The 12,883-nt window shown below is 36.7% G+C and overlaps 1 protein-coding gene across 1 annotated transcript; it reads left to right on the plus strand.

Moving 5' to 3' along the window:
- On the plus strand, positions 1–7,477 carry LOC127806131 (uncharacterized). Its single transcript, XM_052343197.1, has 10 exons — positions 1–134; positions 1,384–2,380; positions 5,483–5,567; positions 5,710–5,805; positions 5,948–6,100; positions 6,198–6,305; positions 6,438–6,557; positions 6,771–6,896; positions 7,009–7,092; positions 7,206–7,477. Exons 2-10 carry the CDS (start codon positions 1,410–1,412, stop codon positions 7,329–7,331), a joined length of 1,869 nt encoding a protein of 622 aa, XP_052199157.1. The 5' UTR covers positions 1–134; positions 1,384–1,409; the 3' UTR covers positions 7,332–7,477.
- Positions 7,478–12,883: the final 5,406 nt, after the last annotated feature.

Raw genomic sequence — 12,883 nt, forward strand, 5'->3', positions numbered from 1 at the left:
CACGTGCCAAAACACCGTCAAAATTGGGTACCCAAATTGCTTTGACCATAAACCAACGGAGAGCTTAAAAACGCGTCCACCCCGTCCGATTCCTCGCAGAAGCTGCAAAATCAAACCCTAGAGGTTCCACTCCTGTAAGTTTCTTCTCTGATTGCTACAACCAATCTTTGCGTTTAGGCTTGCCTTGCCTTGCCTGGTTATCTCTGGATTTGATTTTGATTGTCTGTTTGTTTTCTGGATCGTTTCGGTAAAACCTGTTTGATTTCATCCGTACACCTTCTGTTTTCGGTTATTGTTTTTTCGGGCTTCAAGGTGCTTTTTGCGAACAGATCGATTGTCGTGTTTTTTATTTGGTTTGGTTTGGTTTGGTTTGGATGTGTTTATCGGTGTTTACGGGATTGGAGATGATGGTTTTTCTGGTTATCTTTGTTATTTGTTTGGCTGTTAAGAAAGCGTGGGCGGAGAACGGAAGGAAAAAGGAAAAGAGGTTCTAGGTTTAATAGTTGTTTATCCACCAAGTAAATAATCACATTCTTTTGTTTTTCCTGAGAATAATCGCATTCTTTTTGGGTTAGGAAGGATTACATCGCCGCTGTCTCTATATTTGCTCCTTTGATCCAATTGTAACACCCCTCTATAACTGTCACTGCTGCCAGCCGCCATCATCACCGTTTAGAACCAACTCTTAGGCCTCTTGTTTTACTGCCTCTCCTCTATCACCTCTGCTTTTCTTTTTTGGGCTCATATTTCTCTTCCGCTGCTCAGTCTTGTGTAGCTATTATCGTCAACAACCACCATCATCGCCAACGATATGTTCCCCCATCATTGTCTTTGACAACTCACTGCTTTGTAACCGTTGTCGTGTGGTGTGAGATTATTTTTGCTTTTATTTTCTTACTCAATATTTATTCTTTCACAGATCTAGGTTGAACACCTTCTTTATTTTGTTTTTTATTTTTTAAATTTTAAGACATGTTCATTCCTAAAAGGATTATTGTTTGGCAGATAATCATGTTTCATTTGATTTAAACTATTTTTGTGTGAATTGGCTTATGGGAGCATCCACATTTCATTTGGGTGATGTAATTTTCAATTTTGCGCTGCTTTATCTCTGTATGGTTACATATTCATCTGATACATATATTATATATTACTATATTATATATCAACAATAAATAGTTGCATATTCATCTTCTAATGCTTGTGATGCATGTTATTTGCATTGGATGTGTGTCTTTTTAAGTTCGAATTTTAATGTGTTGTCTTCTTGACTTTCATAGCAGACAGATTGTGGGTCTAGAGTTTGATTTTATATCTTGAAGTTTTGCTGCTTTATTGATTTCGAGCATCTGCAAATTCTAATTGTCCTTGGTTTGGTTGCAGGTCTGATTGTAGTATTAAGTCCAAATATGTTGGAGCACTTACTGATATTTACAAGAGGGGGACTAATTCTCTGGACATTTAAAGAGCTGGGGAATGTTCTTAGAGGTTCACCTGTTAACACCTTGATTCAATCCTGCCTATTGGAGGAACGTTCAGGTGCTGCGTCATATAATTATGATGCCCCAGGTGCTGCATATACTCTGAAATGGACATTTCACAATGAACTGGGACTCGTCTTTGTTGCTGTGTATCAGCGGATCCTCCATCTTTTGTATGTGGACGATCTGCTTGCTATGGTTAAGCGAGAATTCTCTGAGATATATGATCCAAAGCGGACAGTATACGATGATTTTGATGATGTATTTCGGCAGCTGAGGAAAGAGGCTGAGGCTAGGGCCGAAGAAATGAAGAAACCAAAGCAGGGGAGTCAACTTATAAATAATAACATTGCTAGGAAGCAGGGGCAGTTGCAGAAGTCCAGACTTCAGGGAGGCAATAACAAAAAAAGCAGCAGTGAATCTGGGAATGATGGAGGGGATGATGAAAAAATAAATGGTCACAGAACAAAAAAGGGTCATGCCAATGGCAACCATGTTGTAGCTAATGGTGTACACACAATAGATGGTCGTAGTAAAGAGAATGGGAGCGCCAACACTGGGGCTTTTGATGTAAATAAGCTACAGAAACTAAGAACTAAAGGTGGGAAGAAAACTGACAATGTTAAAAATAGTTTGAAAGCAGAGCCAAAGAAAAAAATAACAAAAAAGAATAGAGTTTGGGATGATTCACCTTCAGAATCAAAATTGGATTTTACAGATCCGGGGAATGAGAATGGAGATGAGAATATAGCAGTTGTGGCGGCAGAGGAAGGTGAGAGTTTGATGGACAGAGATGAGACTATTAGTAGTGAAAGCGAAACTGAAGAAGAGGAGGAAGCTGGCATGGACACTAAGAGTGAAACAAAGAAGAAAGGGTGGTTTTCTTCCATGTTTCAGAGGTAAATCATTTTTCTTTCCTCATTAATTATCTTTTCCAATGTTTGGCAAATATGGTTGATATATATGATTCAAGAAATGAAATTAGTTAAAATATTTAAGATACCGATATTGGATTTTATCCAATTTTTAGTTGGGAACATATATACACGCAGGCATGAGTGAGTACATATACGTAGTAAAACATATTTGAAGCATTTGATTTTTGAATCCTGGACATGCATCAGATAGGGAGAGGCGGAGAGTATATCTATCGTGTCCTCACTTCCCTGATTGATCCCTTAAGATTATTGCTGTTTCTCTGGTTCTAGTTGCATGTTGAGCATTATCAATGAGATGATATGATAACCTGTTAAATTAAAATTGTTATGGAAACTTGTCTATCTATGGTGATATCTTATGGAAATTATTGCATTTTGAACTTACCAAATAAGTGGGGAAAAGAATGAGAAACTACTCTGGTTGGACCTTTTTTGTTTCACATTATTGCAGCAGTGATATTTCCTGGATGTATTTATGTTCAGATCCATGAATTATCTCCTAAAGCATAGTTCAAGATTAGGCGATCTCCATTCTTTTCTATGTGCAGAAGTATGGCAATTTTGTTACATACTCTTAAAAGTGTTTTGAGGCTCATGATTCTTTGCAAAGTAAGGTTGCATTTGGTTGGACAGATAGAAGGAGATCCATTCCATGTAATAACATCACATTTTACAATTTTTACCCTCATTTTTTTTATGTGAAATTACCAAATACCTTGTATAGGCTTGCCCTAGTTTCCACTTCACCTTTTATCTCCTGCAAAGTCGCCATCACCCTCTGTCTGCTCCTGCCACCGCCTTGAACCACTGTGGACCTTCTTCTTATCGGCCACCCAACACCATGGTAGTCGTCCTCCTCCGTAGCCCATACTCTTCCTACTTTGCCATTGCCCCTTCTCCTCCCATGCCCAAACCTTCCATAGCCTCTGCCATGGCCCTGTTTCTCCTCTGCCACCACAGCCATGGTTGTCCTTCTCTTCTGCTCTGCATGGTCGTTATCCTCTGTCACCCACACTTCTGCCCTGCCACCTCTGCACCTTGGCATCCTTCTCCGCCACCCAAACCCCTCTATAACCACTGCTGGTGTCCATCCTCCTCGTCCAAACTAAATAACATAGTATTTTGTTATTATTTCATAAAATAATAACATTTAAAATAAATAAGATTTGTTCACATCCAACAAAATAAAAGTAACATTGAAGATAAAATTTTATCATTAAAATATTAAAAATAAATATTATTTTATGATTTCTTGAAATAAATAACATTTAAATTATTGTTTTATTCCCATTCAACAAAAAAAAAATTATCTTTTTTTTAGTGTCAGGGCATTTTTATTATTTGATTATCATTTTTCATTCCATTCCATGAAAATTTGTGCATATGATAGACCACCGATTCACTGGACATACCAAAGGCGTCCAAGGAATCGGGGATAGTTTGGGAATTAGGGGAATTAGGCTGGTGGTTGTAACAGCCAGCCTGTTAGAGGAGGGGTAGAACAGGAATTGCAAGGTTGTGTAACAACCTGCATGTGCGGATTCTAATTCCGTTAGAGAATGAGGAATAAAAGAGAGGTGGAGGAGGTGAGGGGGGTGTGAAGAATTTTCCAGAAAGTAGGAGAGATTAAGGGCCTCTCGAATTGCCCTGTTTTCTTTCTTTTCGGCTGTAATTGGTTTGGAACTCTTTCTTATTGAATCAAGTCATCTTACAAGTCTTAGAAGTCTACCAGCATACCAAACATAACAATGGAATGGAGTGTTCATTTCATTGCTGACCGTACCAAACATGACACTGGCCATTCCATTCCATTCCCATTCCTAACCAAACGTGTCCTAGTTTATTACCAATTACTTGCCAAAACATTTTCTGGATGATCTTTTGGGCACTGAAAGTTGTGAATTTGTGATTTGATGCAAGTAGATTTAGGTGGTTCCTGCAGAGGATGTGCCTCCTAATGGTGGTTTATCTGAATATTTTGTTATCTTAAAAAAACAGTTACTGAGTTATGGTCTATGGTTAAGTTTGCAATGTTAGGATCTGACAATACTGAAAGTTCTGCAGAGAGTTGTTTGTGTTTTATTACTTATAATTGATAACAGAAGGTATATAGAACTAAACCTCCAAAGGAGAGCAAATGCCCATACAAGTGCTACTAGGTTAAAAAGTTCTGGAAATTGTTCTTCTGCATAAGTTTTTCTGGTTCTGATGTCTTTTTGCTCCTTGTTAGAGTTTGTCTAGAGTATCGATGGCAGTGGTAGCAATGTTTTGCACAGGTTATTATGCAGTTTTAGAGGGTAGAGATAGGCGGTGGCCTCACTTGCAATTAGAAATCAAGTTGGAGAGTAAACCGGTAATATCCATACCAGTTTTGTAATAACCTAGGAATTATCACCCTAATATTCTATAAATAGGGAAGGGGGGCTAGGCATCATTAACGCATGATGCTATTATCTCACTAGAAAGCTTTGAGAGAGGAAAGGCTGTGATTTTAGAATAGCTTTTGTAATCTTGAGAGAAGACTTGTAATTGTGGGGTGTAACCGGCTGTACTGATCGTTCTTTCTGAATAAAGAAGGCTGCTCTTGAAGGGTTCTTAGGCTGGATGTAGGGTTGTCCTAAGGGGCAATCTGAACCAGGATAATCTCGTCTCATGTGGTTTGCTTTACTTTCTGTTCTGTTTATTATTTCAGTTTGATTCTTTAACTTGTTCTGTTAATTCTGTCTACGAGTGTGTGCGGTTGAGAGTGGCATAATTCTTGTCTAAGAAATCTGATCCAGTGACCCTAGGTATAACACTCCTGGTATAAACCTGTTACAATACTATTGAAACTCCTTTTTTTGTCATCTGTGAGAATGTTGGGCCTTCATATAGTAAAAGAACAACCCCCTTGTGCTCCTTCCTCCACTAAAGATGAAGGGGAAAATAAGTAGGAAAAGTGGCATTTATAACCATAGATGATGTTATATCTTTTTCAAGAACTGGATGTTTTTACACTATTACTTCTCCGAGTTATTATATTTTAGGTAACATAAATCACTTTTTGTCCTGTCCTGTGCTCAGTATTGCTGGGAAAGCTAACTTGGACAAGGCAGATCTAGAACCAGCTTTGAAAGCTCTTAAGGACAGACTCATGACCAAGAATGTGGTATGCTCTCTCTCCCTACTTTCTCTTCTTATTTTCTTTATTTCTCAAGTTTTCCTCAACTCTTGTTGTTCTGGTTTTGCTTGTTTAGTTTTCCTTATTTTACATTGTCTGCTCATGTGGATTTTCATGTTGTGGCACTCAGGCTGAGGAGATAGCTGAAAAACTTTGTGAATCTGTAGCAGCAAGCTTGGAGGGTAAAAAGCTGGCTTCTTTTACAAGGATATCTTCAACAGTGCAGGTTTGGCATGATGATTTTTTTTCTAATTCTACTTTTATCTGTCATTGTTTAAAGATAATTCAAACAAGTCATTCTTCAATATTTGTTGTTTAGTGTTTTACTTGTGAAATGTCAGTAGTAGCAATTGAATTGATGACTGCAGGCAGGCATGGAAGAGGCCCTTGTCCGTATTTTAACTCCTAGGCGTTCGATTGACATTTTGAGAGATGTACATGCTACCAAGGAGCAAAGGAAACCGTATGTTGTGGTTTTCGTTGGAGTTAATGGAGTTGGGAAATCCACAAATCTTGCTAAGGTTGTTGAGCTTAAAATCTGATGTGCATTTGTAATTTTATATAAGGGATCCAACCTGGTTTGGCTGATAGAGGCCATGCCTGAATATTATTTGGCAGGTTGCTTACTGGCTTCTGCAGCATAATATCAAGGTCATGATGGCTGCTTGTGATACATTCCGATCTGGAGCTGTTGAGCAGCTGCGGACTCATGCAAGAAGACTCCAGGTATTGATATAAAATCTGGAGCTCTCTATTTTTTTGAAGATTTGGCCGTACCATGGGGAGGACTTTCAGACAAGTATATGTAGAATGAGCTTGACCGTGTTAATTGACATGTAACCATTTTCCCTTTGTCAGATCCCCATTTTTGAGAAAGGTTACGAGAAAGATCCTGCTATTGTAGCAAAGGAAGCAATTCAAGAGGCCACTCGGAATGGTTCAGATGTGGTTCTTGTTGATACAGCTGGTAGAATGCAGGTATTATGTTATCAATCTTATTCCTTAAAATGGACTCTGTTGACTATGCTGTTTAAAACTGTTATGGTGTTTGGGTATGAGAGTAAATGTGATTCTTTCAAAGTTTTCCTGGGACTGACAATCCGAACATACTATCTGAATGCAAGTGAACTATGAATTTCTGTTTTGCTCTCCTGTTGCCTTCCGGTTTTGAAATGTATACGTATTTGACAGGATAATGAACCATTGATGAGAGCACTGTCAAAGCTTATCGACCTCAACAGTCCAGATCTTGTCCTGTTTGTTGGGGAGGCACTGGTTGGAAACGATGCTGTGGATCAGTTGTCAAAGTTCAATCAGGTTGGTTGTGGTTTTTTCTCAACTTGCCGTCATTGCGCAATGGTAGTGCTTGGTGTTATATTAGATTCTTGCTTTGTCCATTGAGCAAATACTTTGTGTGGTTGCTTTGCAGAGATTGGCAGACCTTTCGACTTCTCCAAATCCCAGGTTGATTGATGGAATCTTGCTCACTAAGTTTGATACCATCGACGACAAGGTACCGAAAAGAGTCAATTCACAGTAGTTTTGTTTTATACTTGGTTTTGCGGTGTCTTTTTGAGCCGAGGCCTAGTATTTCTTGAATTTATGAATTATGAATCATTGTAATAGGTTGGAGCAGCACTGTCAATGGTTTACATATCAGGAGCACCAGTAATGTTTGTTGGTTGCGGACAGTCCTATACAGACCTGAAGAAGCTCCACGTGAAGTCCATTGTCAAGACCCTCCTTAAATGAGAGTCTTACTTCCCATTACCATTAGCCTTCCATTTGTTCCTGAACTCTGTTGAAGAAATGTCTGTGTGTTCATGCTACCAGTCTCTATACTCTACCCCCCATGTAATCTCGTTAATTATCATGATTTTGGAGGTGAATTATTATTAGTTTGATTGTGTTGGCAAAATTTTACGGACTGTTCTCTGTGTTATTTTCAACCTGTTTTGAGTTTTCAGTTTTTTAAAATACTGAAAATTCGTTTTCTTTTATATTTTTAAAAGCATATTTTTAAAAATAATGAAAAAATTTGTAAAGAAAATTTAAAATAATATTTTATTATTTTGAGCGTTTTCATGAAAACACATAAAAAACACCAAAACATAGAAAATGCCGTCTCCTCCTTCCCCCAACCTTGAGCCTTTAATCTTGCATCTCTTTTCTCTCTCTTTTTCCTCTCTTTTCTCTCTCAAGTCTCAATTAAACACCGCACCCAGCATCTCTGTTAATGTCATGAGCCATTGTTGACCTCGCCTGCCATCGTCAAAAGCCATCATCCACCATCTTTGTCAGTGTTATGAGCTGCCATTGACCTCGCACATCTAGTAAATCCCTTCTATTCTCTCCAAAACATCCAAAATTGTAAATGCGAAAACACAGCATCGCTTTCGCCACCATCGTCGATCGCATCTGCCATTGCCATCACAACCATTGTCATCGACTGCACTTGTCATTGGCCATGCGAGCTACTGTCGTCGATCATCCACTGTCGCTCCTCTTGCATCGCATCAAACATCGCAGCCTCTTTTTTGTTCTACTGTTGAACGACAATCGCGACCACCACTGCCCATTGTCGTCGACGGACAACCTCAGCCATTACTGTCGTTCGAATCACGACCTCCCCTTCATCGATCGTTATTTTCATCTGTAATTGATTTTTATCGTGGTTCCTCATTTTTTGTGTTTTTAATTCTTTTGTGATTTGATTTTTTTTTGTTTTATTTGAATATTGAATATGTAATATGATTTTTTTGTATTATTTTTTTTAATAATTTATAATTTATTAATAACTATTTATAATTTATTTTGAATAAAATATTATAAAATGATGTTTTTCAAAATTTCGTAAACGGCTTTTTAATATTTTATTTTAAGAAATAATTTTTTAAAATAACAAAAAAAATGTGTTTTTAAAAATTTTAAAATAAACACTCAAAATATAAAATTAAAAATTAAAACATGAAAAAAGACCATCACTCTCTCGCAAGCACACGCACACAAGAATTAAGAGTTTTAAATGGGTACAAGGCCTATAGGAAACAAAAGTATACAAATAGCTTTCTGTGATGAATGAATTTTTATTTTGTTGGGCATTGTTGAAAGGGTTATGCTATTTGTACATTATTTATATATATTTTGGAATATATAATACACATAAATTACATAAATAACTCAAGGTGTACACAATGATATAACAATAGCATTTTTCTTGTTGAAATATGATTCACAATTTAGACTCTTTTATTTGTTCGAGTGTAAGATGTTTTTTTTTAAATATATTTTTTAGCATTTAGCTGACAAAAGAGATAAGAAAATGTTTTTATAATGAAAATATTTTAATTACATCAAAGTTAATAAATTATTTTTTATTAAAACATTTTTTGTGTATTTAAAATTATATTATATACACATACAATATGTGCACATATATGCATATACATATATATAAATACTTACATATGTATGTAAGGTTGCAAATGAGCCGAGTAAGTCATAAGTGGCTTAGTGCTTTACTCATTAAAAACTCATTTGAGTTTTTTCGTTAAGATGGTAAATGAGTTGACGTTAAGTTTAATTTAAAAACTTGATTTATAAATGAATCGAATTTAAATTTAGTAAAACTCAACTCAATAACTTGCGAACTGACTTAAATAGAGACTTGTCAATTGGCTCAATTATAGACTCACGAGCAACCTTGATAAGAGATTTGCAAGCATGTTTGATTATACGAGCTGAATCGTTTAGAGGTTCGTGAGCAGACTCGATTATTGGCTCATGAATATGGGTGAGCATAAAATCGGTTTAACCAATTAAACCGAATCGAATCGACCGGGTGGTTATCCATAAAATCAGTTTGATCGGTTCGGTTTGGTTATCCATGGTGGGCGGTTCGGGTTCGATTAGTGCTTTGCAAAAATTTCAGGTAATTGGTTCGGTTCAATTATTTGGGCAAAAATACCCGAAAAAATAAACCGATCTGCGCTAATCGACCCTTGCTGACTCGCGCTGTTGCTGCTCAATTCTGTCGGTCCATTCAACTTTCATAGCATTTCTTCTTCCTTGAGAGCATCACACCCTATAGCCAAGCCGAGAGAGAGAGAGAGAGAGAGAGACCGACCGCCTCACAGACTCCCCCACCTGTCGTCAACCTTCACATCCCCGTCGCCGTCGAAGCCGAACGCCTTCGTCGTCAGTTTCTCCCCCACCCGACCCAACACCCAGCCCCCCTCACTCATCGTCGAAGCATCAACCTTAGCCTTAGGTCTTTGACGGCTAACCCTCACCTCGCCATTGATGCATCGTCATCCTCGTCAAACCCAAACGAGCCCTTCATCGTTGGCGTCGAAGGCTCGAAGTATCAACCCTAGCCCCACCCCCCACCCTGTCGAACGTGACAACAAACCCTAATCCATTTCACCTTCCTTATCGTCAACATCAACAATTTGGTTGGTTTCGCCAACTTGGGAGTGAACGATCTTGTGGGTATCGTCGTCATCGATTTGAGAACGTAATACGATTTCGGCAACTTAATTGGTGTGTGGTTTTGATTGTCATGTCTGATCTAGTTGGTAATACAATTTGGTTCATTGATGCTTTGACTTTTGCGAATTCGTTGTGATTTGGTTCGTTGTTTCTCTTTTGCGAATTCGTTGGTATCACTAATCTTAATCGTCGTGTGGTTCAGATTTGCTTAATCAAAAGAGTAAACAAACAACTTAATCGTCATGTGATTTGTTTCGTTGATGCTTTGACTTGGCTTTGCGAAGTCGTCGTTTCTCTTTTAATTTGTAAGTGTATTTTTGTTTTGTGTTTTGTGATTTGATTTCACATTTGGTTCTGTTTTGTGATTTGCTGTTTGTTTAGCCTATAGATACATCATAATACATTCCATGTACCTATTGGTTTTCTTCTGTTTTTTGAGCAATCAAAACAGAAAAACCCAAGAAAGGGAAAAACATGACCGGGTATTATTGCTATTTTTAAGCATTGTTCTTCGATTGTGACTACGACACTATGTTTTGTTTTTCTAATATTAGTGATTGTAATGGAACAGGACACTATGACTTCATTCAAAATGGCGTTAACGTTCTCATCTTGCAATGTAAGTAAATCAAATCATATAGGATTCCTATATGATTTGATTTTCTACAAGTTTTATTAGCAAACTGAAGTTTTTTAAAATGAAATTAAAGGCTGAAAGAGAATGTTACTTAATTGTTAAGATCTTACTTAGATTATCATATATGTTTCATTTATGATTGTGTTGTGTTTATTGTTTGGACGTGTTTAAATTAGATTTGGAATTAGGTTTATATGTGTTTTGGATTTGAGACAAATTTGTTAGGTTTAACGACTTAGATACTATTTCCAACTATGTGTCATCATTCTTTAAATATAAATTAATTACTTATAATTGTATTAAATTTAGATGGCTAGAGAAGCAGACACTTGTCCCACCACAAACATCCCTATGAATGATGATGATAGTTTAAGGCATACACCAATAGTATCATCAAGCCAACCTCAAGATGATAAAGGTGCAACATCACTAGAAAAGTCTAAGAGAAAAGCAATAAGATCTAGGTCAGATATATGGGATCACTTTACCAAATTTGTAAATGATGAGGGTCAGATTAAAGGAAAATGCAACTATTGTTCTAGGAACTTCAACTGTGATCCAAAAAAAAAATGGGACAACAGTTTTAAGGAATCATATGAGAACTTGTAAGAAACACCCTCATGTTATAGAATCTCATCAAATGGAATTACATTTGCAATCAACTACAATTGGGGGTGAGAAAGAGGGTAGTGATAGTATTGGTGCAGTGGTGAATTGAAAATTTGATCAAGTGTTCGCAAGAAAGGCTTTAGGTCGTATATTGATAGTAGATGAGCTGCCTTTGAAGTTTGTTGAGCGTGAGGGATTTAGACACTTCGTGAATATTATTTGTCCAAAATTTCGGTTTCCTTCACGTTGAACTATGGCTCATGATTGTTTTGAGTTATTCAATGAAAAAGGGTTGAACATGATAAATGAGTTAAGAAATTCTTGTCAAAGAGTTTGCTTAATCAATGACACGTGGATCTCCATTCAAATGATGAATTATATGTGTTTGATAGCATACTATATTGACAATACTTGGACGTTAAAGAAAAAAATCATAAATTTTTGTCTAATATGTAGTCATAAGAGTGATGCCATTGCTATGGCCATTGAGAGATGTCTGATGGGATGGAAACTCGATAGAGTTTTTACTTTGACAATGGATAATGCTAGTTCAAATGATGTTGTTGTGGGTAACTTCAAGAAAAAAAATGGCAAAATGGGATCTTAACAGTATGAATGGACAATATTTGCATATGAGGTGTGTGACTCACATAATCTAGTTGTACAACATGGGTTGAAAAATCTAAATGATTCAATAACAAGAGTTAGGGATGCAGTGAGATATGTTAGACAATCCCCAATAAGATTGAAAAAAATTCAAACAATGTGCTGAATTGAAAAAAATTGAATATAAGGGCTTGTTATCGTTGGATGTTGCAACTAGATGGAATTCCACCTACTTGATGTTAGAGACTGCTCAAAAGTTTGAGAGGACTTTTGAGAGATTTGATGAGAAAGATCCATGTTTTCAGCTTGATCTTAGTACAAGTAATTGGAATAATGATTCGCATCAAATTATTACTATAGATACGAGACCCAAGACAAAAGATTGGACGAAGGTCATAATGTTTGTCAAAGTGTTGAAACAGTTTTATGAGCTAACTTTGCGAGTATCGGGTAACAAATATGTCACCTCCAACACAGCTATTGAAATCACTCATCTTGAACCCTTGGCTTAACATGAATGTGTTGAATTTCTTGTACCACTATGTATGTGTATTTTTTCATTTAACTAAATTTTTCTCTTGAGCACCTTAATATGATGTTATAATCATTGTTCTTGGTTATTGTTATCTTTTTTGAAGAAAAAATTATAGAATAAAAAATATTTTAAAAGTGAAATAAATAGGAAATATGTAAAAAATAGTTAAAATTATAAAGGTTGGAATAAAATAAATAAAGGTGTATGCTAAATTACTTTATAATTTATATAATATAAATAGTATTATAAGTGGCTTGGATTGAGGCATTTCAATTTGAATTGCAAATTTGTAAAGCAATTTCAGCCTGCCAAAGATTTGGAACAGTTAGAGAAAGACTCATTGTCGTCATCGCCTCGCATCTCTCATCGCTGCATCCTTCGCTCTAGCCATCGTTTCTTCTCTTGTCGCCAACAGTTGTTGCATCC

This window comes from Diospyros lotus, chromosome 7, assembly GCF_014633365.1.
Source record: "Diospyros lotus cultivar Yz01 chromosome 7, ASM1463336v1, whole genome shotgun sequence".
In the NCBI taxonomy this organism is placed as follows: Eukaryota; Viridiplantae; Streptophyta; class Magnoliopsida; order Ericales; family Ebenaceae; genus Diospyros; species Diospyros lotus.